Below are 26644 nucleotides of genomic sequence, written 5' to 3'. Positions count from 1 at the left end.
TACTGGTTTCTCTCCTGTTCCTGCCAGGAGCCCCTCAGGGTTACTCTCCTCTCCCTGCACACCAGGGCAAACTCAGAACTTGCTGCCCTCTCAGGAAGACGCCCCACCACCTGGGGGGAACAATCCTCTACAGGCCAGTCTCCAGATGTACGTGCAGGCAGGAACACTCATGCCCTTACACGTGGGTGTCCCAGAAGAAGTGGGTTTTCCTCCCCCCACCTTAGTTACCCTGCACCTCTGCAGGTGACTAAGCCACCAAGATCCAGCCAGGACCTCCCGCCTCGTGGCCAGAGGGCTAGCTCCCCATCCTGAAAAACCTGTCTGGAGGCCTCCCCTGAGGCTGTAGGGCCCAAGGGGCAGGTTGGACAGGATTCCCTTCTAGGCCCTCCCACCCCCCAGGACAAAATCAGACACCCCCCGGGGTAGGGCCTCACTTGCCTTAGGAAGCCACAGCCTATCAGCACCCACCCCAGCTCCCAGCCCAGCTATGGCGTCCCTGCTGCCTGTCCAGACCTTGCCCTTGATCCTGATTCTGCTGGCTGTCCTGGCCCCCGCGGATGCAGGTCTCTGCCATCTCTGGCTGGGGTGGGAAGGGGCTCAGGGGTCGGGAGAGGAGAGACTGTGCCTACCGTGTCTCTCAAAGAGGGGCTGGTCTGGCCAGTTGGGGTTGCGGGATTGGTGATGGCAGTGACCAGGCATCAGTTATTGGGCCCAAGGCACACGCCTGGTCCCAGATCCAGGAGGCAGAGAGGTGTGGGGAAGGGCCCGGGGCTTTGGCTGGCCGGGGGTGGGGGGGCGGTTTGGGCACTGCCCCTTTCTGGCACCCAGGGTCTTGAGGCTTGGTGGAGTACCCAGCTTCTGCAGCTCAAGCCTGCCACCTGGTGGCCATATAGGCAAAGACTAAGGTTCTGCAAAGACACTGCAGTGGGACTCTTCATCCTTAGAAAGGACCCCCAGGGGTTGGGGGCAAATCTTCATTTGATCCTCCCCTGAATTCCCTCCTGGCCTCCCAGCCGACTTCAACATCTCAAGCCTCTCTGGTCTGCTGTCCCCGGCGCTGACGGAAAGCCTGCTAGTTTCCTTGCCCCCCTGTCACCTCACAGGGGGCAACGCCACACTGACGGTCCGGAGGGCCAATGACAGCAAAGGTCTGCTCCCCGCTCCCAGGCATCCCCTAGTCCCCAGAGATCCCTTCCCAGGACACCCCAGCATCCCTCCTCCCACTCATCCCTTCCTATTGACCCCCTTCTCGGGCCATCCATATTCTAAATACCGCCCTTCTCTTTGGGGTCTCCAGAAACCTGACCCTGCCTTTCACCCCCCATTTCCTGCCCAGTGGTGAAATCTAGCTTCGTGGTGCCTCCATGCCGTGGACGCAGGGAGCTGGAGAGTGTGGTGGACAGTGGGTCTGGCTTCACAGTCACCCGGCTCAGTGCATACCAGGTGACAAACCTCGTGCCAGGAACCAAATACTAGTAAGTATCAGACCCATGCCTGGGTCACCTGTGGGAGGGGCTACAGGAAGAGAAGCTGGGTCCTGACTTTGGTGTTGGTGATGGGATGTAGTCAGCATGGGGGCGAGAGTGAGGGCACAGCTAAAGGGATCAAGAATGGGCCTCTCCTGGGCACAGCAGGAGGCACAGCCGTGAAGGGGGAGGCCTGGGCTCCCTCTTACCCTAAGTCCAAGATACTCACCAAGGAGTCTCTCCTCTCTCTCCCAAATCTCAACACAAAAGCATTTCCTACTTAGTGACGAAGGGGGCATCCACTGAATCCAGTAGAGAGATCCCAATGTCCACGCTTCCTCGTAAGTAACATCCCAGGGCCCCAAAGCCTTCCCTGGCGCCTCCTGCCCCATCCGCCAGCTGCCCCTTGCTGGGCTCCCTTAGCTCCTTTGCTTACCTCTATCCTCGCACTGAGCCTTTGGCATTTTAAGTGGCTGTTGACTCACCTGCCCACACTGTGAAATTTTGTGGGCAGCAACTGTGTCCGATTAATTTCTGTATCCTCAGCGCCTGACATAGGAGATGCTTCATAAATGTTTATTTGATGAATGTCTGGATCCCTCCGATGATTCATTGGTTAGCTGGATGAATAAATGGTTGACGGGATGGCTGGTTGGTTGAATGGATGAGGGGCTCGGATGCGGGCTCCACCTGCCCACAATGGCCTCCCTCCTCTCTTCTAGGAAGGAAGGTGGAATCTATAGGTCTGGGAACGGCCCGGACGGGAGGCATGGTGGTCATCACAGTGCTGCTCTCCATCGCCATGTTCCTGCTGGTTCTGGGCTTCATCATCACCCTGGCACTGGGCGCCCGAAAGTGAGGACTGCCCCGGGCAGCAGGCTCCTCCAGGAAATCCAAGGCACCGCCCATCTCCTCGGCCCAGGGCTCTGCTTTTGCTCCTGCCTTCTCTGCTGAAAAGCCTGCCTGCTCCTGGGCCACAGTTACCAGGCTCTGGCTCCTCTGGTGCTGTCCCCTCCCCTCCCTGCCCCCTCTCCACTGCTGCCCTTTCCTCCCTCTGTCCCCCTCCTTGTCCCCTAAGGCCTCATCTTGGCCCAACACTCCCCATGATTCCCCTCATCCCACACCTGTCAGAATTGGTTTTCCTCCCATTTCGCCTCTTGAACCAGCCCTGACCCCTGACAGACAGGAATTTCCCCCTCCCTCAGTGATTTTAATCCCTACAATAAAGCCTGATGCCATGTTGCTCTGTGTGTTTCTCTTCAATGGCTCCACTTTGGGGTGAACCTATAGGATCTACATGGAGGCTGCAGCTGCTCCCAGTCCTCTCTCTGGCCCTGAACCCCAAAGTTGCTTTCCCAGGAGGCAGAGAGGGGAGGGAGAGATAAGAATCCTGAGTCAGGGTTCTCAGACCCACACCTGGGCTGTGGGTTTTGCACCCTCCACAGCAGGCCACCCAACCAGGGGTCTGGGGTGGGGGCAAGGCCAAGGCTGGTGCACCATGTGGGACCCAGAGGCCTGAGGGCCTTTGTGGGGGTTAGCAGAGCAAGGGGCAGTGCTGGGGGAAAGAGAAGCTCTCTGACCAGGAAGAGACAGAGGGCCACCAGGGTGAGACCGCAGGACAGGGTGCTGGGGCAAGGGGAGTGGAGAACAGGCTAATGGGGCTCCAGGAGAGAGCAGAAGTGGAAAAACCTTGCTGGAGGGGGCAAGGGTGGTACCATGGGGTAACTGAGGGAAAAGAGCAGGAGCAGTCACCCTCATTTATGTCCTCTCCAATATACATTCCTTCTAAGGATCAGTAATGTTTGCCTTGCTCTTAGGGTAAAGACCAAAATCTTTGTGGTGATCTTCAAGCCCAGCCCTGGGTCTCTCCCCTAACTGCCCCTCAGCTCTCACCATGTTTCTTCTAAGTCCTGTGTTCCCTCTTGCCTCAGGGCCTTTGCACAGACTATTTCTTTCTTTTTAAAAAAAATAATTTACTTTATTCATTAGCTGTGCTGGATCTTCGTTGCTGTGGGCAGGTTTTTTCTAGTTGCGTCGAGCAGGGGCTACTCTTTGTTGGTGCGTGGGCTTCTCATTGTGGTGGCTTATCTTATTGCAGAGCACAGGCTCTAGGCATGCAGGCTTCAGTAGTTGCAGCACATGGGCTCATTAGTTGTGGCTCGTGGGCTCTAGAGCACAGGCTCAGTAGTTGTGGCACACAGTCTCAGTTGCTCCACAGCATGTGGGATCTTCCTGGACCAGGGATTGGAACCGTGTCCCCTGCGTTGGCAGGCAGATTCTTAACCACTGGGCCACCAGGGAAGTCCTAACTGACCATTCATTATGTACCAGGTGCTACCGGAGGTGCTAGGAATAAATTGTAAAAAGAAGTTCCTTCCTCATGGAACTCACATGGAATTTAGTGAAAGAGACAGATTCCCCAAAATGTGAACAAATGAATAAATTGTGATAAGTGCTATGATAGGGTTAGTGCTGATAGATGAGAGGAGGTAAACACTGGGACCCTCCTTAGTTTGGGTGGGCCTGACCAGTTGAGGCCTGGAGTCAGGAGGGAGGGTCAGGGAGAATGGTTCAGGCACTGCTTCACACCCTAACTGCACCAGCCAAGGGAGGTTTGGTGCCCAACCATCTTGTATTGTGGGAAGAGCATCAGAGTAGCCAAACTGTGCCGCACATTAGAAACATCTGGGGGGCTTCTCTGGTGGCACAGTAGCTAAGAATCTGCCTGCCAATGCAGGGGACATGGTTTGAGCCCTGGTCCGGGAAGATCCCACATACCGTGGAGCAACTCAGCCCATGTGCCACAACTACTGAGCCTGTGCTCTAGAGCCCCAGCCACAACTATTGAGCCCATGTGCTACAACTACTGAAGCCCATGTGCCTAGAGCCTGTGCTCCGCAACAAAAGAATCCACTGAAATGAGAAGCCTGCACACCACAACAAAGAGTAGCCCCCGCTTGCCACAACTAGAGAAAGCACACATGCAGCAATGAAGACCCAGCACAGCCAATAAATAAATAAATACATTTATATGTATATATAAAACAATCATCCAAGAACCTTTTAAAAATCCCAACACCCAGGCCATACCCCACACCAGAATCAGAATGACTGGGGATGGGAGCCAGGCATTAATATTGATATTTTCTAAAGATTTCCCGGGGCTTCCAATGTGCAGCAAAGTTTGGAAATTACTGATATAAACATTTTTTTTAATTGTGGTAAAATATGCATAACATAAAATTTACTATTTTAACCATTTTTAAGTGACAGTTCAGTGGCATTAAGTACACTCACATTATGCAACCACCACCACTATCCATTTCCAGAACCTCATCATCCCAAACAAATTCTGTGCCCAGTAAATGATAAGTCCCCATTCCCTCCTCCTCTACCCTTGGCAACCACCATTCTACTTTCTGTCTCCATAAATTTGGCTATTGTAGATATCTTATACAAGTGGTAGTGTACAAAATTTGTCCTTTTGTGTCTGACTTATTTCACTTAGCATATTTTCAAGGTTCATCCATGATGTAGCATGTATCAGAGTTTTATTCTTTTTTAAGGCTAAATAATATTCCACTGTATGCATATCACATTTTGTTTAACCATTCACCCACTGATGGACATTTGGGTTGTTTCCACCTTATAGATATAGTGATAAGGCTGTCTTGAACCTTGGTATAAATATATCTGTTCAAATCTGTGATTTCAATTCTTTTGGGTATATACCGAGAAATGAGATGGCTAGATCATATGGCAATTCTACTTTTATTTTTTTGAGGGACTGTACCATTTTACACCCCTACCAGCAATTCACAAGGATTCCAATTTCTCCACATCCTAGTCAACACTTGTTATTTTCTGTGTTTTGTTTTTTTATTTTTATAATAGCCACCCCAATAGATGTGAAGTGGTGTCTCATGGTTTTTATTTGCATTTCTCTAATGTTAATGATATAAAAGCACATCTTTTCACGTGCTTATTGTGCTTACTGGACATTTGTATTTCTTCTCTGGAGAAATGTCTATTTAAGTCCTTTGCCCATTTTTAAACTAGGTTGTTTGAGTTTTTTGATGAGTTGTGGGAGTTCTTCATATATTATGGATGTTAACCCCTTATCAGAGATATTATTTACATGATTCTTAAATGATACACTAATTTGAAAAGGGCTATAAAGGGTGAATGCATTACAATAACTGTTTTTTAAAAAACAAAAAATGAAACACTCATAAGGAAAAAGATTGGAAGAGTATACATCAGAATGTAATTAATTATTGTCTCTGGTGGATACCAAGGCTGATTTTTGTTTTATTGTTTGTTTGTTTTTTATAATTTTATTTATTTTTTGGCTGCATTGGGTCTTCGTTGCTGCACACGGGCTTTCTCTAGTGGTGAGCAGGGGCTACTCTTCACTGCGGTGCACCGACTCCCCATTGTGGTGGCTTCTCTTGTTGCAGAGCATGGGCTCCAGGTCCGTGGGCTTCAGTAGTTGCAGCACATGGGTTCAATAGTTGTGGTTCACGGGCTCTAGCGCGCAGGCCCAATAGTTGTGGTGCACAGGCTTAGTTGCTCTGTGGCACGTGGTATCCCCTTGGGGTAGGGATCGAACCCATGTCCCCTGCATTGGCAGGTGGATTCTTAACCACTGTGTCACCTAGGAAGGCCTGTTTTATTGTTTTTTCTTTGTGCTTTCTATACTTTTAAGTTTTCCCCATCAAACATGTATTTTTTAAAAAATTTTATTTTATATTGGAGCATAGTTGATTAACAATGTTATGTAAACATGTATTATTTTTACAATTAGGGGAATCATCATAAAAGTTATTGTTATTACTGATATTAAAGGTAGAGTCCAAGTAAATTTCTTAAAAGAAAGCTGTTGTTTTCACCATAGTTAAAACAACATTTATTGAGGGTCTTCTATGCGTCAGGTACTACTCTCAAAGTTCCTGGTATAGCAGACAAGCAACAGGCAACACAGTACAGGATGGATGGGCTCTGATGGGAAAACCCAGGATGCACAAAGGAACGAGAGGGTGCTACCTCATCCTCTATCCAAATCTCAACACTTTAATGACTAAAACGAACAATGACAGTACTTAATTACAATCCACTCTGTAAAATAAGAATCAATCCTTTGAGTCCATACTGATAACAAATAAATATGAGATAAGGAAAAGCACTTCCTTTCAACAGAATGCCAACTAAACCAATGGAGAAGGCATGATAGATTTAGAAAAATCATCATTTCACACCCATCATAGTAATGATTGATTTAGGTGAGAATCATAAATGGACGCTAGAATTAGTGGGTCTGAACTTGATGAGAAACAGGATTTTAGATCACTTTACAATATCTCCCCACAAATTGCTTACTAATTACAAAAGGGAAAAAAAACCATAACTTCACAGTTGAGAAACATGATGGATGCCACTAATAATGAGACAAACGGACATCATGGGCCTCTTGATGTGATGTACTAAGAAGGAAACAGTATCACTTCTCCGGTATTCTTGCCAAAAATGCATAATCTAAGTCTAATTATGAGGAAACATTAGAGGAACCCAAACTAAAAGACATTCTACAAAACAAATGGCCTGTACTCTTCAAAAATGTCAATCTTATGAAAGATTTAAAATTGAAGGATAAAAACCACACGATCATCTCAATAGATGCAGAAAAAGCTTTTGACAAAGTTCAACACCCATTATGATAAAAACTGTCCAGAAAGTGGGCATAGAGGGAACCTACCTCAACATAATAAAGGCCATATATGATAAGCCCACAGCAAACATTATTTGCAGTGGTGAAAAACTGAAAGCATTTCCACTAAGGTCAGGAACAAGACAAGGATGTCCACTCTCGCCACTCTTATTCAACATAGTTTTGGAAGTCCTAGCCACAGCAATCAGAGAAGAAAAAGAAATAAAAGAAATACGAATTGTAAAAGAAGAAATAAAACTGTCACTTTGCAGATGATATGATACTATACGTAGAAAATCCTAAAGATGCCACCAGAAAACTACTAGAGCTAATCAATGAATTTGGAAAAGTTGCAGGATACAAAATTAATGTACAGAAATCTCTTGCATTCCTATACACCAACAATGAAAAATCAGAAAGAGAAATTAAAGAAACAATCCCCTTTACCATCACAACAAAAAGAATAAAATACCTAGGCATAAACCTACATAAGGATACAAAAGACCTGTATTCAGAAAACTATAAAATACTGATGAAAGGAATCAAAGATGACATGAACAGATAGAGAAATATATCATGTTCTTGGATTGAAAGAACCAGTATTGTGAAAATGACTATACTACCCAAAATAATCTACAGATTCAATGCAATCCCTATCAAATTACCAATGGCATTCTTCACAGAATTAGAACAAAAAATTTTACAATTTGTGTGGAAACACAAAAGACCCCGAATAGCCAAAGCAATCTTGAGAAAGAAAAATGGAGCCGGAGGAATCAGGCTCCCCAATTTCAGACTATACTACAAAGCTACAGTTATCAAGACAGTATGGTACTGGCACAAAAACAGAAATATAGATTGATAGTATAGGATAGAAAGCCCAGAGAGAAACCTACACATGTATGGTCACCTAATATATGACAAAGGAGGCAAGAACATACAATGGAGAAAAGAGAGCCTCTTCAATAAGTGGTGCTGGGAAAACTGGACAGCTACATGTAAAAGAATGAAACTAGAACACTACCTAACACCATACACAAAAATAAACTCAAAATGGATTAAAGACCTAAATATAAGACTGAACACTATAAAACTCTTAGAGCAAAATATAGGCAGAACACTCTATGACATAAATCATAGCAAGATCCTTCTTGACCCACCTCCCAGAATAATGGAAATAAAAACAAAAATAAACAAATGGGACCTAATGAAACTGAAAAGCTTTTGCACAGCAAAGGAAACCATAAACAGGACAAAAAGACAACCCTCAGAATGGGAGAAAATATTTGTAAATGAAGCAACTGACAAAGGATTAATCTCCAAAATACACAAGCAGCTCATGCAGCTCAATATCAAAACAACAAACAATACAATCCAAAAATGGGCGGAAGACCTAAATAGGCATTTCTCCAAGGAAGACATACAGATGGCCAATAGACACATGAAAAGATGCTCAACACCACTAATCATTAGAGAAATGCAAATCAAGACCATAATGAGGTATCACCTCACACCAGTCAGAATGGCCATCATCAAAAAATCTAGAAACAATAAATGCTGGAGAGGGTGGGGAGAAAAGGAAACACTCTTGCACTGTTGGTGGGAATGTAAATTGATACAGCCACTATGGAAAACAGCATGGAGGTTCCTTAAAAAACTAAAAATAGAACTACCATATGACCCAGCAATCCCACTACTGGACATATACCTGGAGAAAACCATAATTCAAAAAGATACATGTACCACAATGTTCACTGCAGCACTGTTTACAATAGCCAGGACATGGAAGCAACCTAAATGTCCATCGACAGATGAATGGATAAAGAAGATGTGGCACATATATACAATGAATATTACTCAGCCATAAAAAGGAATGAAATGGAGCTATTCGTAGTGAGGTGGATGGACTTGGAGTCTGTCATACAGAGTGAAGTAAGCCAGAAAGAGAAAAACAAATACCGTATGCTAACACATATATATGGAATCTAGAAAAATGGTACTGATGAACCTCATAGCAGGGTAGGAATAGAGATGCAGATGTAGAGAATGGGCCTGAGGACACCGGCGGGAGGGGAAGCTGGAACATAGTGAGAGAGTAGCATTCATATATACACCATTACCAAATGTAAAATAGATGGCTAGTGGAAAGCTACTACAGAGCACAGGGAGATCAGCTTGATGCTTTGTGAAGACCTAAAGCGGTGGGATAGGGAGGTTGGGAGGGAGGCTCAAGAGGGAGGGAATATGGGGATATATGTATACATGTGGCTCTTTCATTGTGTTGTACAGTAGAAACTGACACAATACTGTAAACCAATTATACTCCAATAAAGATTAAAAAAAAAAAAAAAAGTCTGACATACTGCTACAGATTAAAGAGACACGAAAATTAAATGCCCTGCATGATCCTGAATTGGATTCTAGATCAGAAAACACATTTATATAAAGGACATTGCTGGGACAATTGGTGAAATTTGAACAAGGTCTGTATATTAAATATAGTATTGAACCAATGTTAAATTTTGATGATTTTCTCATTACTGATTTTCTGGTTATGTAAACCAATATCCTTGTTTTCAGGAAATACACACAGGTATTTATGGGTAAAGGGGCATGATGTCTGCAAATTACTCTCAAGTAGTTCAGAAAAAAATAAGGTATGTCTTACATACACAGAGAGAAAAACAAAACTGTGATAAAATGTTAATAACTGGTATAATTGGTGAGTTACAGGATTTTGGTACACTGGAATTTTTTATAGTATTCTTGGGACTTTCTGTAAATCTGAAATTATGAAAAACAAAAATTTTAAATCACCATTCAAAAAAAAAAAGAAAGAAAAAAGAAAAATCACCATTTAATCCTATCTCCACCATCTAATCCTATCTCCATCATATACTTACAGATGTGATCTTGGATAGAGTATAAAATCTTCCAAACTTCTAGAAAGTAGCTATTAATACCATCACGGGATCATTCTTGAATGGTAGATTGATTTACTAAATAAGAGCTTGGTGCAGCTGTAGAGGGGAAAGAGGGCCTGGGATATCTCCCTTCTGGACCCCCAAGGTCCCCAAACCCTAAAATGAAAGCGTGCGGGGTTGCGGAAAGACGTGGCAAGGAGCACTCAGTGGAGGCCTGAGATCAAGGGTGTCAGGTGGGGACTGGGCACACCTGAGCGGGCTCCAACCTAAGTCAATCAGAGTGCGGATATCTGAGGAAGTGCCTCCTAGGCCTCAGCCTCAGTCTCTCCGGACTCTCCCACCCTGTGCTGGCTCTCCCTCCTCGCCCTAATTGTGGACCTGAAACTCCAGCATCTTGACTTCTGGGCCAGCCTCCATGGCCAGGTCCCGGGATTGCTGGACTGGGACATGGGGAACGAGTCCTTCCTAGCCTTCACCACGACGCACCTGCCCTCAGCCGAACAGAACCGTGAGTGTCCGAGAGAGGGGTCGTGGGGGATGGGCGCGCCGCGGCGGGTGGGGGGCTTGTGCGCGCGCCGGGCCGGGGGCTCCCTGGCCTTTGACCTCCTCCCCACCCGCCCTCACGAGACCCGCGACTACGTCGCCTTTCGGGGACCCGCGTGACCTTTGCTGAGCCCCGGAGCCCCTACCCCGCCCCTTTTACCGAATGGCAGTGGGGTCGCACGTCGACGGAAAGCCCACGAGTGCAGCCTGCACAGGCCTTTCCACCCTACCCCACCGGCCCCGGCTCGCTCCCAGAACTTTCTAGGCCTCCTCTCAGCCTTTTCTCCGTGGCGCCTACGCCGTTTGGGCCCACTACGCATTTCTCTCATCTTTCTCTTTAAAAAAAAAAATTTTTTTTAAATCAGTTTTGTTCGTGGCTGTATCCCCACCTCTTAGTATATTGCCTGACATCTAGAGGTGCTCAATATTTGCCAAATGTGTAGCTGACAGTTGTCTTTTAAAAACTTTTTTTTTTTTTCTCGTTTGGTCCTCAGGTGTTGAGAGTTGAGGTAATCACCTCCTACATTCATAGTACTTGGTTGCCATCTGTTTGGGCAAAGTACTTGGATTAACTTATTTTCCTCCTTCAGTCCCCACCAGCTTTCGTCACCTCTCACACTCCCAAGTATCTATCCTAATCCATTTAATGTCTTTAGATAGGTGTATCTTTGAAAACTGTTTAGCATTATTTTGTTTTTATAGGTGACCTTAATTTACATAACCCTCAAGTTGCTTTTTTTCCCTATTCACATTGTTTTTGAGATATTTGGGTTGCTAAATGCAGATCTGGTTCATCATTTCTGATTGCTGTGTAATATATCATCTGCATATATTACTTTTTGCATTGTAATTCTTCTTACTGATGGAGACAAAACTCCATTGGAACTCACTGCCACCATAAGTAATGCTGATGAACATTCCTGTATCTTCACTGATGAAAGAAATATTTATTGAGCGCCTCCAATTTGCCAGGCACTGTTCTGGACACTCACGTGTTACGTCATGAACAAAATAGACAAGTCTTCATGGAGCTGACATTGTACTGGGGCCACACAGGCAATCCATATATATGTGTGTGTGTGTGTGTGTGTGTATTTTTTTTATATGGTGGCAGCTAGTTTTAAATAGGGTCATCAGGTTGGTCTTCATAACATTTGAGCAGAGTTGAAGGAGGTGAGATAGTGAGCTGGACGATACTTAGAGGAAAAGTTTCCCAGGCAGAAGAAATAGCCAGTGTAAAAGCCCACAGGAAGGAATGTGCCTGGAGTGTTTGAGGAACTGGTAAAGAGGCCAGTGAAGCTGGATCAAAGTAAATAAAAGAAGAGTTCCGAGGGTGTGTGGCGTGGAGCAGAGATCAGGAAGAGCCCTCCTCTCCTCTGAGGGCGTTAAGGTTGACTCCGAGTAAGATGCAGCATGTTGAAAGGTTTGGAAGAGAGGAGTGGCATGATCACCTATTTAGCGAGTGACCTGTGCCATTGCATAGGGTGCCTATACTTGGTTTAATGTCCTGCTGTCACCGTCTTAAGATTTTTAATAATATTTGAACACGGAGCCCCACATTTTCCTCTTGCACTGGGCCTTATAAATTACGTAGCCGATCCTAAATGATCTTTATTCTGAGAAGATCACTGTGGCTGCTGGGTTGAGGGTACACTGTAAATGTAGAGAGACTGGGAAGCCAGGAGACTAGTTAGGAGGTTACTGTAGTAATCCAGACAAGAGCTGATGGCACACTGGACCACCAGAGTGGTGGCAGAGGATGTGGTAAGAAGGTAGAACAAGCTGGATTCACTTGATGGATTGGATGTATGGCGTAAAAAAGAGATTAGAGGATGACTGATCAAGTGTAAGGGTGGAGTTACCTTGTAGTGAGATGGGGGAAGCTTCTGATAGGATGGTTTAGGGGGAAAATCAGGAATTCTGTTCTGGACATGCTGAGTTTGAGATATTTTTTAGATATCCAAGTAGAAATGTTGAGTAAGCTGGTGGACATATATGTCTCTACTTCTGGAGAGAGGTATACAGATATAAATTTTGAGAGTGTTTGGTACACACTGGCATTTAAGGGGTGAGAATAGAGAAGGACCAAGAATGAGCCCTGGGGGGCATTCTATTCTAAAGAGATTGGAGAGAAGAAAGATAACCAACAAAAACTGAGGAAATGACCATTGAATCAAGACTGAGATTGTGGTTTCCTGGAAACCAAGTGAAGAAAGTGTTTCAAAGGAGTGGTCACAGGACAGAAATACTGCTGTGAGAGATCAGGGCAGAGGTGGGCTGACTATTGGGTTTAGTAAAGCAGAGCTTTGGTTATATGGTTTTGGTGGAGTGCAACCTTGATCATAGTGGTTTTGGTGAGTGGTGGAGGAGAAAGCCTGGTTGGCAAAGGTGGAAGGGAGAGGAAGTAGAGACAAAATATAGGCAATTCTTTCGAGTTCTGCCTCAAAAGAAAGCAAAAATATGGAGTTGTGGCCTGGCACAGAAAGTGGGGACAAAAGAAGTTCTTGTTTTTAATAAGATGAGAGAATTAACAGAATATTTGAATGCTGATAATAGTCCAGAGACAGAAATTAATAACAGAAAACAGAGGAGACAGGAATTCCCTGGCAGTCCAGTTGTTAGGCACTTTCACTGCCAGGCCTGGGTTTGCTCCTTGGTCAGGAAACTAGGATGTCACAAGCCGTGAGAGGCAAAAAAAAAAAAAAAAAAAAAATTTAACATTGTCTTTGAGGAGGGACGGGACCACTAGTATCAGAGAGAACTGGGGAGGGAGACAGAGGCACCATCCTTTGATACCACTGAGATCACCAGTCTGTTGATCCTGTCACCCTTTCCAGGCTCTCAAAGAGCAGACTTAGAGAGGATGTCCTCTCTTTAATTCCTTTGGCTCTCTATGGCTTTGGAACACTTGCTTTGGCCAGACCACAACCCTGATTAGATCCTGCTCTACCAAACAAGTGTTCAATGGACTGGTGTTATCAGTGGTATCAAAAGATGGTTGGGGTTGAGAGGGAGATGGCTGGAAAGAGGAGGTGGTGCATTTTTTTACATGGTGCAAAAATAAGGTTATGGAGAAGTTGCAGTTATTGGTTTAGGTTATGACAGTGAGAAGGACTGTCTACATTAGGATGGAAGGCAAAATTTTGGGAGGAGAAGAGTTCAAGAAACTTAGCGGCCAGGTTATTAGGAAATACATATATATCATCTATGTATCTATTGAAATAGCCAAGATTTAAGGCAGGATAAGTTCCTCTGGTAACTTGAATAGACACACCCAGGAGTAGACAGTAAATTATAGTGCTGCCTGATTATTCTTCACCAGCACCAGTTGCTGTTAGATCTGCAGTGTAATAAAGGATCCTGTTTCATTGCATCTTTGCCAACACTTGGTATTATCTGTTTTTCTAATTCTTGTCAGTTGGATGTAAAGTATTATCTTGTTCTTTTATTGTGTTCCTAATACTAGTAAGGCTGAGCATCTTCAGGTATCCCCTCCTTCTGAATACTGATTTGTATCTTTTACCCATGTATAGGTTTGTCTTAGCCTTTTATTTTCGATTTGTAGGAGCTGTCTATCAGAGAATTGAGTTTTGGAGATGATTTTTTTCGGTTTATTACCTACTGATTTTTTTCCCCTTGTGAGTTTTACTGTGCAGAACCTTTTTATTTTTATGTTTTATTAAATCTGCATTAAATGTATAGATTAATTTGAGGACAGTTGGCATCTTTATAATATGTATTATGTGTCTTTGTTTATTGAAGTCTTTTAGGTCCTTAAATAGTAATTACATCTTTTTCACATAAAGGTCTAGTCCATTCTTTGATGGGTTAACCCCTAGATACGTTATAACTTTGGTCGCTACTGTGAACAAAACCTTTTTGAAAAAATTTTTTTTTATTTTCCAGTTTCTTAATGCTGGTATAGAGGAGCAGTGGTGATTAGTATGTTGCTCTTATATCCAGCAAACTTACTGGACTCTTATTGATTCTAATAATTTATATATCAATTTTGTATTGTTTTCTATGTTAATCTATGTTTTTTTCCTGTAAATTATAGTTTTGCCTTTTCTTTCTTCTATCTCTTACTACTTTTTCCTTTTTAGAATACTGTGATGAACATTAACAATGTAATGGGCATCTTTCTAATTACTGAGCTCTCCAATAAGTATATCATCATTTTCCAGAAAAAAACCTAGATTCATCTGTAATATGATGACACTCACGGGGTCAACGAAGGGGACAAAAATAGTTCCCCCTAACTGGAACAGAAGCCAGCTGCATGCCAAGCAGCTAGCTCTAATATATACCGGATATACGCTGAGCCCACCATGTATTTATTCATCCAATTAAGTTGAGCTCCTCCCATGTGCCAGGCAGTGAAGGAGACAGACCTGGAGATAGACTCCAAGCAAGTAATTACAGTAAAATGTGTGCTACGGGAGTGTTTGGACAGGTAGTCAGAGAAGCCCTGCTTTAGAAAGATGTTTAAACAGAGACTTGATGGGTGTGTAGCAATTAACTAGGCAAGCAGGAAGAGGGAAGAGTTTCCAGCAAAGGAAACAGCTTATGGGAAGGCCTAGGATCTAGATGTGGTCTGCTGGAGATGGGTGGAGAGCCCGGGAGGAATGACTCAACACTTCAACACTGATGAGGAGCCAGGGTCCTGTAGACTATCTCAAGGAATTTAGATCTGGCCCAAAGGCAATGGAAAGCCATTATAAGGTTTTACACTGAAGGGAGGCAAGACTGGATTCATATTTTAGGGAGCTCATTCAAACTGCAATATGATAAGTTAAAGAAAAGAAGATAAACAGATCTTTTAGGTTACAGGCTTGCACTAGGATGGTAGAACTTAGTGACTGATTGGGTGTGGCTGTACTGGAGTCACCAAGAATGATTTCCACTCACAGACACAGAAAACAAACTTATGGTTACCAAAGGGGAAGGGAAGAGGAGGGGGATAAATTAGGAGTTTGGGATTAACAGATACATACTACTATATATAAAATAGATAACCAACAAGGACCTAGTATATAGCACAGGGAACTATATTCAATATCTTATAATAACCTATAATGGAAAAGAATCTGGAAAAGAATATGTAATATATGTATATGTGTGTGTGTATATATATATGTGTGTGTGTGTGTGTATATATATAACTGAATCACTTTGCTGTACACCTAAAACTAACACAACATAGTAAATCAACTATACTTCATTAAAAAAATTCAGGAAAAAAAATGATTTCCAAGTATCTGGCCTGGACAACTAGTTAGATGGTGCCACTTGCTGAAGGAATACAGAAGAAAGAGCAGGAAAATGGAGTTCAGTTTTAGAAATGTTCGAGGTGCCTCTGGGTCATCCCATAGGCAGTTCTACTTAAGGGCCAGCAGAGAAGTCTGAGCTAGAGATAAAGATTTGGAAGCCCTCAGTTTATAGATGGTGACTGACTGAAATAACAGGCATTAATGAGATGGTTCAGGGGCCGTAATGAGGGGTGAGAGGAGGAGAATGCAGAGGACAAATGAGGTGGTCAGAGAAGTCAGGGGAAACCTGTAGAATATGGCATCATAACTTCCCAGGAAGGGCCCATACTCAGCTCACAGGGAAGCTTCAAGGCCCAGGATCCTGGGGTCATGTTGGAAATCCTAGGATGTTTTGACTCTCTTCTCTCTTTTCGGCAGTTGCCAGATATAAACTCCGAATAGTTGAGCCACCAAAATTACCTCTGGAAAAAAACCCCAACCCTGATAAAGATGGTGAGTAGAGGGGAGTGAGTTTTCTGACATGGCCCTGTGGCCTGGGCAGGACACCCAAAGCCCATGGGTTATGGCCCACAACCTCCTTTTTCTCTGCACAGGTCCAGATTTCAAGCCCAACCTGTGGATGTGGGTAGATCCCAACATCGTGTTCCCCCCTGGAAAGCTGGAGATCCCAGAACCCAGGAAGGGGAGGAATCTGACAAGCACAGTCTCCTCCCCTCAACCACCCCCAAAAGAAGACGACTTTGCCAAATGCCCAGAGGCCACAGTGGTGGAGTTGCCATCACTTTCTGGAGACCCGTCTCCTCCTCAGAAGCGGTTTGCCTCTTCCCCCAGCAACAGGGAGGTAGGGATTTCTGGGGTGTGGGCCGGACTTGGGCTGTAGGCAGAGTGGGCACAGGGATCATGCAGCAGAGAGTTCTGTTTTCTTAGGTATAACGATGGGTTACGGGGTTCAGAAATTAGCTGTGCCCCTGCGTCGGGGAGAAGCCCAGATGGTGGCCCTAGACCACCACCCCTTCCTGCCACTGCACCCCTGGAGTAGTAGAGGCTGTGGAGTCAGGACCAGTTCCTACTCTGTGCTCCTCTAGCTCACAGAAGAGGAGGAGGCTGAGGACCAGGATGACAGCTCCTCTGTGGCTCTCCCGTCCCCTCACAAAAGGGCCCCCCTCCAGAGTCGGAGGCTTCGGCAAGCCAACAGCCAGGAGGGGAGGCTCTGGTCCCGGCCCCCTCTCAATTACTTCCACCTAATTGCACTGGCATTAAGAAACAGTTCCCCCTGTGGCCTCAACGTGCAACAGATCTACAGTTTCACTCGGTATGTGCCGGGGGCCCTGTGCGGAGGGCGAAGGGAGGGGGCAGGGCCCTGCTCTGATACCTTCCAGGCCCTGGGCTGCTGCCTCAGTTCCCCATCTGGGTCTGAGAGGATACTTCTCCTCTCCCAGGCACTGGTTCTACGTTGTCCCCGATTGTGTGCCCACACCTCACACAGACAGGAAGATAGCCACCCCCCACCGTACCCCTTTCACACCTAAGAAACTCCAACCTTTTTATATCTTAGTTCTTTAAAACATAAATTCACCTGGGTCATAAATTTTCCCGTCTACCCTCTCAAGATCATCCAGTATAAAATCTGGCTTCCCAGACAGTTTCTTACATGCTTTCCCTTTGGACTGAACTGCCTGGCACAGCCTGTCCCCCAAGGACCCAGGGAAGCCCAGCTGAGAAGGGATTTACATTGAGTTTTGAGAGTCAGGTACCCACGAGTATGAGGAGTCTCTCAGACCTTTTCCCTCTGTTGGAAGAGTCGCAGAATATTAATCCTCAGGAGGCATCCTCCTTGACCAAGAGTCCTCTGACAGGAGCTGGTTGGCCTGACTTCTGCTCTCTTCCTGTTGCAAGTCAAGGAGGAAAGCGAGTCTGGGAGTGGGGGCAGTGAACTGGGCTTAGAAGGTGAGGCTTTTGCACAAGCAACACCGGGTGGAGATTTGCCATGTGTTCAGTTGGCACAGCGTGTCCTGGGCCAGCTTGCCCTTCACCTTGAGAGAATGGCTGAGGCTCCTGGCCCTGGGGAAGAACATTCTCCAGGGTAGGGCAGCTCCCAGAAAAACCACCCCTCTCCTTACCATTCCTCCCTGTCCACAGACAACATTTCCCCTTTTTCCGGACGGCTCCTGAAGGTTGGAAGAATACTGTGCGTCACAATCTCTGTTTCCGAGACAGCTTTGAGAAAGTGCCGGTCAGCATGCAGGCTGGGGCCAGCACACGGCCCCGATCCTGCCTCTGGAAGCTGACTGAGGAGGGACACCGCCGCTTTGCAGAGGAGGCCCGTGCCTTGGCCTCCACTCGGCTGGAAAGTATCCAGCAGTGCATGAGCCAGCCAGGTGTGAGGCCTTGTTGCACATGGGGTCAAGGGGAGGGACCTGAAGATCCCGACCCAAGACCCAAGGCCAAGTGTGCAAGGAAGAAGCCAGGGTCACACCATGGGCAGAGGCTGGGGGGCACCTTCCGTAGAAAGGGGAAAGGACAGCAGTGTTCTGAGACCCGGGGGTGGTGCCTGCCTGAGGGGTCCACACACAAGCATGGAACGTGAGGTACTGGGAGCTGATGGAGAAACAGCTAAGGGGCAGCTGGCCCTACACACAGCCCCGCAGCCTGGGGAAGTGGTGACCACACAATGTGAGAAGCTTGGTATTAGAGGTTCTCTGCAAAGGGGGCTTTTTCTTCTCCTGGATACCGGGTGGCATTTGGGCCTTGAGGGAGGAAAAGTAGATCATCTGCTGTAAGAGAGCTTTCCAGGCTTAGGAAACAGCAGCTGCAAAGGGCATATAGATCCCTTTAACTTTCTTCTTTCCTTACAGATGTGATGCCCTCCCTCTTTGACCTTTAGTTCCAAGAACCAACTGTCAGCCCATTCCTTATTAAAGTTATCTACAGCAGCCTGGTGTGTGTGTAGTCTGAGGACGGGGTAGGGGTAGAGGTGGAGGTCGTCTCTGAGGTTGGAAATGGGATGCCCTCAGAGCTGATGGATGCTCTAGAGGCAATGGGGCAGTTGCCTGGTGTGCAGCAAAGGAAGCCCATACTCTTCTTTCTTCAAGGGATGAAAGAAAATAATTCAACCCTCTTCAGGATCCCATTTTTCTTGGGAGATGTTAGCCTAAAGCAGCCACCCACTCACAGGCGTGGATGTAATCAGCTGGGGAAAATGAAGAGAGGCCTAGGGAAACACATCATTTATGGAACAGTTGAAGGAAAGACGCTTATAGGAGGCCATGGAGGAGCAGTGAGAAAGATGAGAAGAGAGAATTTCTTGAGAAAAGGAGTAGCCGGGCTCAAGCCATTTCCCCCATTTAAGCACTGGGGGTGAAGGGTGGGAACTCAGAGTGAGAGGCATGGCCCTTCCATACTTCTGGCTTCATTAGGAGCCAGAGCACTTGTGGAATCAGGGTCCTTAGAGGCTGCAGATCCCAGCTGGGCTGCAGTGGCTTCCCTGGTTGCAGGAGACCATGTCCAAGGCTAGGCCAGCTGCCATTCCCTCTGCTGCTCTTCCCTCACCATGCAACAGGCCTGCACAGAAACATGGCTCCAGCCTCACACACTGTCCCACGGGACTGGGCATCACTCCTCCTCAGAGGTGGCAATGGGTGATGCTTGAGTCTGGAGAATGGCCCTGGCTCTCAGCTCTGATATAGTTGCTTGCTGCTCCTGCATCCTTATTCCAGAAGAAACTGCCTCAGGCAGCCACTTTCTCTTTGAGCTTGAGTGTCTTGCTCAGGAAAATGAGTTAATGGTGGCTTTTTGTTTTTAATTGCTTTTTATTTTTTAATTTTTCAGCCACACAGCGTGGCACACAGGATCTTAGTTCCCTAACCAGAGATTGAACCCTCGCCCCCTGCATTGGAAGGGGGGAGTCTTAACCACTGGACCACCAGGGAAGTCCCTGATGGTTCTTTCTTGGTACTGTAGCAGCATAGAGATCAAGGGGGATGGAGTAGAGTGCTTCATACCAAACCTGGTTCCCAGTTCTACATAAATGGTAGCTATTTTATTGCTTCTAGTGATGTCCAGTTAGGACCCACCTCCCTGCTCCAGGAGGCTGGTGGGCTAGTAATGACCTGGATCTACTTTCAGCACTTGGCAGCTCTCAGTGGGAGTCGGGCCCTTGCTGTTGCCGGCAACAGTCTTGTTTTCCATCTCTGCTGCCTCTCAGCAGATCACCTGTCCTCTTCTCACTGTATCTTCTTCTTTTTTTTTTTTTCAAAAACTTTTTTGATATGGACAATTTTTAAAGTCTTTATTGAATTTGTTACAATATTGTTTTTGTTTTATGTTTTGCTTTTTGACCGTGAGGCATATGGGATCTTAGCTCCCTGACCAGGGATAGAACCCAGACTCCCTGCATTGGAAGGCTAAGTCTTGACCACTGGCAGGGAAGTCCCTCACTGTATCTTCTTTAGCACAAGTTTTCTTAACATTTCTAAACTTCACTTTCTTTTGCATGCAAATTGGGGATAATAAAAGTACACACAGATTTGATTTGGGAACTAAATAGGACAATGGAAAGTGTGTAGTCCTATGTCTGGCATATTAACACTGAGTGCTTACAAATGGACCAGACATCATTCTAAGTGCATTTGAAGGTTTAAGACATACAGTGGCCTTAAGGAGCAGGTACTATTATTATCTTCAGGTCACAGTGTGATGGCCATTATATTTAAGGAGTTGCCTTCATTTTCTGTCCACTTATTCAGCCCTTAATCGCTTGCAGTCTATATCACTATAAAATCAGACTGCCTCTTCCCTAGTCTCTGGTATTCCTAAAAGCATGACCCATGCCCTACCTGACCAAAATCTCTACCTTTGAAGAAAGGCCCAGTTCATTTGCTTGGTTTGCACATTTTTGGTAACACACACACAATCTCACCCTGGTCACCCATCCATCACCACAACCACCTCTGCTCTACCTGCTCCAGCTTTGCATTCATTCTGGAACATGCACCAGAAGCAGTGCTAGGCCAGGGGCTCTCACTGACCCTAGGGGGCACTATGGTTGCCACAAGGATGTGGGGGACTGGCAGGCCCAGGAGCCTCAGATGTCAGTGCAGGAGGCAGTGTCTCGCTGTGAAGAGCTGACCCTCATACCTAAGGCCACTGATAAAGAGCTGGGTCAAGAACCTAACCTGGGGACTTCCCTGGTGGCACAGTGGTTACGAATCTGCCTGCCAATGCAGGGGACACCAGTTCGAGGCCTGCTCCAGCAAGATCCCACATGCCTCGGAGTGCCTAAGCCTATGCACCACAACTGCTGAGCCAGCATGCCACAACTACTGAAGCCTGCGCACCTACAGCCCATGCCCTGCAACGAGAAGCCACCACAATGAGAAGCCTGCACAACACAACTAGAGAAAGCCCAACACAACCAATAAATAAATAAATAAATTTATTTAAAAAGAAAAAGAAAAGAACCTAACCCGGTTTTATATGTAAGCAGAAAGTATTTGTTGTATTGCTTTATTATATACTGAATTTTCCAGGAATGCAACTCTTAGGTAAAATGAAGGAAGACTGTACATTTTTGAGTTTAGAAGTTTACTGAGAGTTGTTTGCCATTTTGGAAAATCACTGACAGCAAAGCTGCTCTGGTATTTAAGTCACCAATACCAATGCCTGTATTGGTCTGTCTGTGTTTGTATCTCTTGTAATCACTGGGATTCTACATGTATAAACAAATATTAGCTATTTCAAGGTAGCCAATATAAAGAAAAAGTATTTTCAATAACCATTTGCATGACACCTCTTTAAGCTAGTCACAGTAAGAATGTGCAAATTTTCAACTCTCATGTTTTCAAATATAGTTTATCCATTAGAATACATTTTTATTATAAATTTCCCTCCCTTTTTTTTCTGTTGTATTACAGTTACAGCATTACAGTTTCATTATTTTTTAAATTATATGTGTAGATAGGTTATTTTATCAGTGAGATTCATTTCAGGGTGGTAAAGATGGTCTTACAGAGTATTTGCTCCATTCCTAAGGTGTTAAGGCTGATGAAGTAGAAAACCCCAAACCAAGCAACATATAAGATACAGTCCTGGGACTTCCCTAGTGGCACAGTGGTTAAGAATCCGCCTGCCAATGCAGGGGACATGGGTTTGAGCCCTGGTCTGGGAAGATCCCACATGCCGAGGAGCAACTAAGCCTGTGCACCACAACTACTGAGTTCACATGCTGCAACTACTAAGCCCACGCGCCTACAGCCTGTGCTCCGCAACAAGAGAAGCCACTGCACTGCGAAGCCCGCACAACGAAGAGTAGCCAGAACTAGAGAAAGCCCTTGCACAGCAACGAAGACCCAACACAGCCAATAAATAAATAAAAAACAAAAAAAGTTTGCTCCTAACTTCTAAGGAAAAAAAAAAGACACAGTCCCTGTCCTAGAGGCCTCACCCTCAGTGACCTTGGCAACCAGTGAGGACAATACAATGGAATAAGTCCCGTTAGTGTCCAAACCCCAGAGCCTAGCATGGGGCCCATTAGGTAGTAAGAATGCTCTGTTTGCTATGATTTGTCACTAGTAACTTCTCTAACAGGCAGATTCCATGTTCTCTGGAAACACAGAGAAGAGGGCAATTAGCTTGAGAGGAACTGGGGAAGACTTCTTACAGGAGGCGTTAGCACGGGGTCTTTTTTCCAGGTCTGGAAAACAACAGCTAGCAATTCCCCGGAAGTGCTTAAAGACAGCCCTGCCCTGCTGGGGTGGGGGGTAGCGATGCTCCCAGGAGGCAGAGGTGGAGGCTCGGGAGGTGGGGTAGGACAGGGAAGAAAAAATGACCAGTGCCAAGGAAGACACAACAGACTTATGCAGATTCCTGGTTGGAACAAGCCAAAAACTGCCCTTCCCTGGCCCACCTGGAGGTGCTCTATGCTGATTTTCTCCTGGACTGTCTGGATGCTATTTTTTATGTGATATCCACCAGAGGAGTGGGTGGAGGGGCCAGGTCATTACTGTCATCAGCTCTGGGCCCACCCAGCACTCTCTGCAGCCAGGGCCCCCCACCAACCACCCTTGTCTATCCAGCTCCCAGGAATAAGGAGAGGGTCCTGAATCCTAAGCTCTGGTTTCATCTGATTTGGTCTCAACTTGCCTCACCTGTACTTTGTACACATCTTTATCCCTGTCCACATTCTTGTTGATGTCTGGTTTAAGCTGCAAGTGGATCCCAAAAGAAAACAGGCCAGAGGGAAAGAACATAACATAGCCTTTGTGGGAAAAGGAACCTAGAGAAGAGTCTGCCTTTGCCCATTTGTCCTCTAATAGACGATTACACTCCTACACCCACCTCCTCTACTTTTGCTCATTCAACAATTATTTGTTTTGAGCTTTCAATATGCCAGGCCCTGTGCCAGCTGCTAGGGATACAGTGAAACCCAAAATGGCTCCTCCCTCACAGATAGGAACCTCCCTCACAGTCTAGAAAGATATTAAACAGACACACTAGTAATGTACAATGATAATAAATCTTAATAAGGTAGGTTTAGGTTACTGTGAGAGACACAATATGGGTACTTGACTCTAATTGGAGAGGAGGTCAGAGAAGGCCTTTCTGAGAAAGATATTTTAACTGAGATCTGTTTAATGAGTAGCCAGGCTGAAGCATGGGAAGGAAAAGTGTTCCAGCAGAGGAAACAGAATAAACAAAGCTTAGGAGGTAGGAACCTCCTCGCCTTGGCCTATAGAGAGAATGGGGATGGGCCATGGAGGACAGAATATAGTAACCAAGGTGAGGTTGGGGAGGCAGAGACTAGACCTTTCTAGGCTATGATATGGAATTTGGAGGGGTTTTTTTCAAGCATAGTGGAAAGAAGTTGAAGTAACTGACATAACTCCCTTTTATTTTTTAAATGATGCTTAGCCACTCATTGAAAGTGGCTTGTAAGGGACAAACGTGCAAGCAGGAATGCCTGTAGGGAGGTGACTGCAGAATCCAGGTGGACTGGGGCAGTGGCCAGCAGAAATGGAGAGAAGCAGCCTGATTTGATGATGTGACTTGGAGGCAGAATCAGCAAGTCAACAGGATTGATTAGATGCAAGAGGAGAAAAGAATGACTCTGAGGTTTTTGGTTTGAGTGCTTGGGTGAATGATGAGGAGGGGAAAACTGTTTAGGAGCAGCAGGTTTGAGCAGTTTTGTGTTTAGAATCTGTGAGACATCAGGGTGGTTATGTCAAGTTGCTAACTGTTGTTTAAGTCTGGAGTTCAGAAGGTAAGCCTGAGCTGAAGATGTAAATGCATCTGAGAGTCAGGGGGATACAGACAGTATTTATTTTATACTCAATGTACTGGTGTAGAAAGATATTCATAATACATTTTTAGGAGTAAAAAAGCTGTAACTGAACAGTATGTTCGATATGATTCCAAATGTGACAGAAACTATGTTTATATATATACAAATATGTTGTCTAAGCACAGAAAAATGTCTTGAAGAAAACAGGTATCAAACAGTCATAGTCATCTTTGGGGATTGGCAGGTGGCAAAAGATATGGAGGCCAATCCCTTTTTATTTTTATTTATTTAAAAAAAATATTTATTTATTTACTTATTTGGCTGTGCTGGGTCTGAATTACAGCACACGGGATCTTTAGTTGCCACCAGGGAAGTCCCCCCACCTCAGTATGGATTTTTTTTTAATAGAGGCATAGCCTTATAATGCCAACTTTTTTTTTCAGTTTTTTTTAATAAGAAATTACTTTTTAGAATTTTTAAATAAAGCTATCCACTAGCCTGTTTTGTAGTTTGATACTATTGTTATGGAACCACTAACTGAAACCACCCGCCCTGGCCAGGCACAATGATAACCACTTGCATAAGTTGTCTCACAACAGGAGGTCCGGATAAGAACTTGGTGCTGCCACTGAAAACTAACCAGAAGAATTTGGGAGGGGTCAAAAGGAGGGGAGGAGACGCCAGCCCATAACATTGTCCTACAGACCTCTCAGAATCCTTTGCACTGGAATCCATCTTGGCTGAGAGATGAGCATGCCATCAGGAAGAACCCTGAGTCAGACCAAATATGGGCCAAGCAAGAGGACTGGCCAGAGACAACCCAGGAACTAACCTCATTACCATAAAACCTGAGACTGTGAGCCAGGTGGCAGAGCAGTCCTCCTGGGTTCCCTGACCCTACTGCTCTCCACCCAAGTGCCCCTTCCCTGTCAAGTCTTTTGCTTTGTCAGTACATGTATCTCCTCAGACAGTTCATTTTCGAGTGTTAGACAAGAGCCCAGGGACTTCCCTGGTGGCGCAGTGGATAAGACTCTGTGCCTGGGTTTGATCCCTGGTCAGGAAACTAGATCCCACACACATGCCACAACTGAGTTTGCATGCCACAACTAAGAAGCCCACCTGCTGCAACTAAGGAGCCCACCTGCTGCAACTAAGACCCAGCACAACTAACTAAATAAATATTTTTTAAAAAGGTAAACTCTTACGAGACAAGAGGCCACTCTTGGGCTCTGGAAGGGGTCCCCCTTCCTGCAACATAATTAGCAGGCTGTTAGCTGCATGCTTCTGCGGCTCCTTCCTAGCACAGACTCCCACCCTGTGGCCATGTTAGCACCAGGGTGCCTGGAGTTTTGATGATTTTAACTTAATTTGACAAACATGCATAGAAGACCCCTTTCTTCTAGTTCTGCCGAGTCAGGCATGATCAAGACATAGTCCCTGCCCTTGAGGAGCTTTTCAACTACTGAGTTTTCAACTGACTACTAAACAAAATGACAACAGGATGAGCAAAAGACCTTGGAATTGAAGAATCAATTCTGCAGGATCCACTCTGGTAGGCTTCACAAAAGGGACGACATTTCATTCATGCAATCATGAACTGATCCAAGAGCTTCTGAATTGTTTGAGAGCTTACCATATTCCAGACAAAGTCACCAGCCTCATGGAAATTCCACTCTAGTTCATATTTCAGAGCCCTATATGGTAGGAAGAATTTATCAGGCAGAGCTGGAAAGAAGTAAATTCTAGGCAGAGGGAAGCAAGGGCTGGAGATGCTAAAGTGCACAGGAGCAATAGGACTGCAGGAATATTGCCTGGAGGAGGGCGGGGGAGGAAGGGGGGAGTCTGGGACAGGACTGAAAAGGAGGTTAGGAAGCTTAGTGTAAAATTCAAGCTGCGAAATTTAGATATTTCCTGAAGGCAATCAAGAGACATTAAATTAATCAGGAAAGTCATTATAGAGACTACCTTAAGACCAGAGTTTGGAGGACAAATGAAGCAGAAATACACCAGACACTTGGAAACCAGTCAGAAAGATTTTTCATGAATCTAAGCAAGAAAGATAGAAGACTAAAATAAGATATGCTCTATGAACATAAAAGGTGGAGAATAGATTTTAAACATCTCAGAAATCCAGTGAGACAACTTGTGCAGGATGGATGTAGGGACTAAGTAAAAGGGAGTGTCAAAGATTACTCACCCCGAAACTCCAGGCTTTAGTTTGGTGGTATCATTCACTGGGAGGATGAAAACAGGGCATGATCTGAAGAGGAAGGAGTTGAGTTCTGTTTCACACAGTCTAGTTCAGATGGCAGCCGAATGAATACTAGGTAGTAGAGGACTTTAGGGAAACAGTTTCAAAAGCAAAATTGCAGAGGGCTGAAAAGTTAGAAGTTGAAGCAGACAGTGTAGACTACTCTAAAGCAGCTTTGGGAAAAATGACAGAAATACATGGGATG

The 26644-nt window shown here is 45.3% G+C and overlaps 2 protein-coding genes across 2 annotated transcripts; both read left to right on the top strand.

Moving 5' to 3' along the window:
* Positions 1–459: 459 nt before the first annotated feature.
* UPK2 (uroplakin 2) lies at positions 460–2710 on the top strand. Its single transcript, XM_057747328.1, has 5 exons — positions 460–563; positions 1014–1148; positions 1337–1475; positions 1737–1807; positions 2189–2710. The coding sequence occupies exons 1-5, from the start codon at positions 488–490 to the stop codon at positions 2323–2325; spliced, it is 558 nt and encodes a 185-aa protein (XP_057603311.1). The 5' UTR covers positions 460–487; the 3' UTR covers positions 2326–2710.
* A 7765-nt stretch (positions 2711–10475) lies between these two features.
* On the top strand, positions 10476–18794 carry FOXR1 (forkhead box R1). Its single transcript, XM_057747329.1, has 6 exons — positions 10476–10605; positions 16328–16402; positions 16504–16751; positions 16996–17222; positions 18050–18288; positions 18766–18794. Exons 1-6 carry the CDS (start codon positions 10545–10547, stop codon positions 18792–18794), a joined length of 879 nt encoding a protein of 292 aa, XP_057603312.1. The 5' UTR covers positions 10476–10544.
* Positions 18795–26644: the final 7850 nt, after the last annotated feature.

Source organism: Hippopotamus amphibius, chromosome 9 (genome assembly GCF_030028045.1).
Source record: "Hippopotamus amphibius kiboko isolate mHipAmp2 chromosome 9, mHipAmp2.hap2, whole genome shotgun sequence".
NCBI classification, from domain to species: domain Eukaryota; kingdom Metazoa; phylum Chordata; class Mammalia; order Artiodactyla; family Hippopotamidae; genus Hippopotamus; species Hippopotamus amphibius.
This window is presented reverse-complemented; position numbering and strand designations above follow the sequence as displayed.

What these genes read in the sequence shown, in the direction of transcription:
- UPK2 (XM_057747328.1), top strand. Translation starts at nt 488, where the DNA reads ATGGCGTCCCTGCTGCCTGTCCAGACCTTGCCCTTGATCCTGATTCTG. An exon ending in CCTGGCCCCCGCGGATGCAG is followed by an intron (nt 564 to 1,013) that starts GTCTCTGCCATC and finishes CTGGCCTCCCAG; the next exon opens with CCGACTTCAACATCTCAAGC. An exon ending in CCCAATGTCCACGCTTCCTC is followed by an intron (nt 1,808 to 2,188) that starts GTAAGTAACATC and finishes CCTCTCTTCTAG; the next exon opens with GAAGGAAGGTGGAATCTATA.
- FOXR1 (XM_057747329.1), top strand. Translation starts at nt 10,545, where the DNA reads ATGGGGAACGAGTCCTTCCTAGCCTTCACCACGACGCACCTGCCCTCA. An exon ending in CTTCCCCCAGCAACAGGGAG is followed by an intron (nt 16,752 to 16,995) that starts GTAGGGATTTCT and finishes GTGCTCCTCTAG; the next exon opens with CTCACAGAAGAGGAGGAGGC. An exon ending in CAGATCTACAGTTTCACTCG is followed by an intron (nt 17,223 to 18,049) that starts GTATGTGCCGGG and finishes CCCTGTCCACAG; the next exon opens with ACAACATTTCCCCTTTTTCC.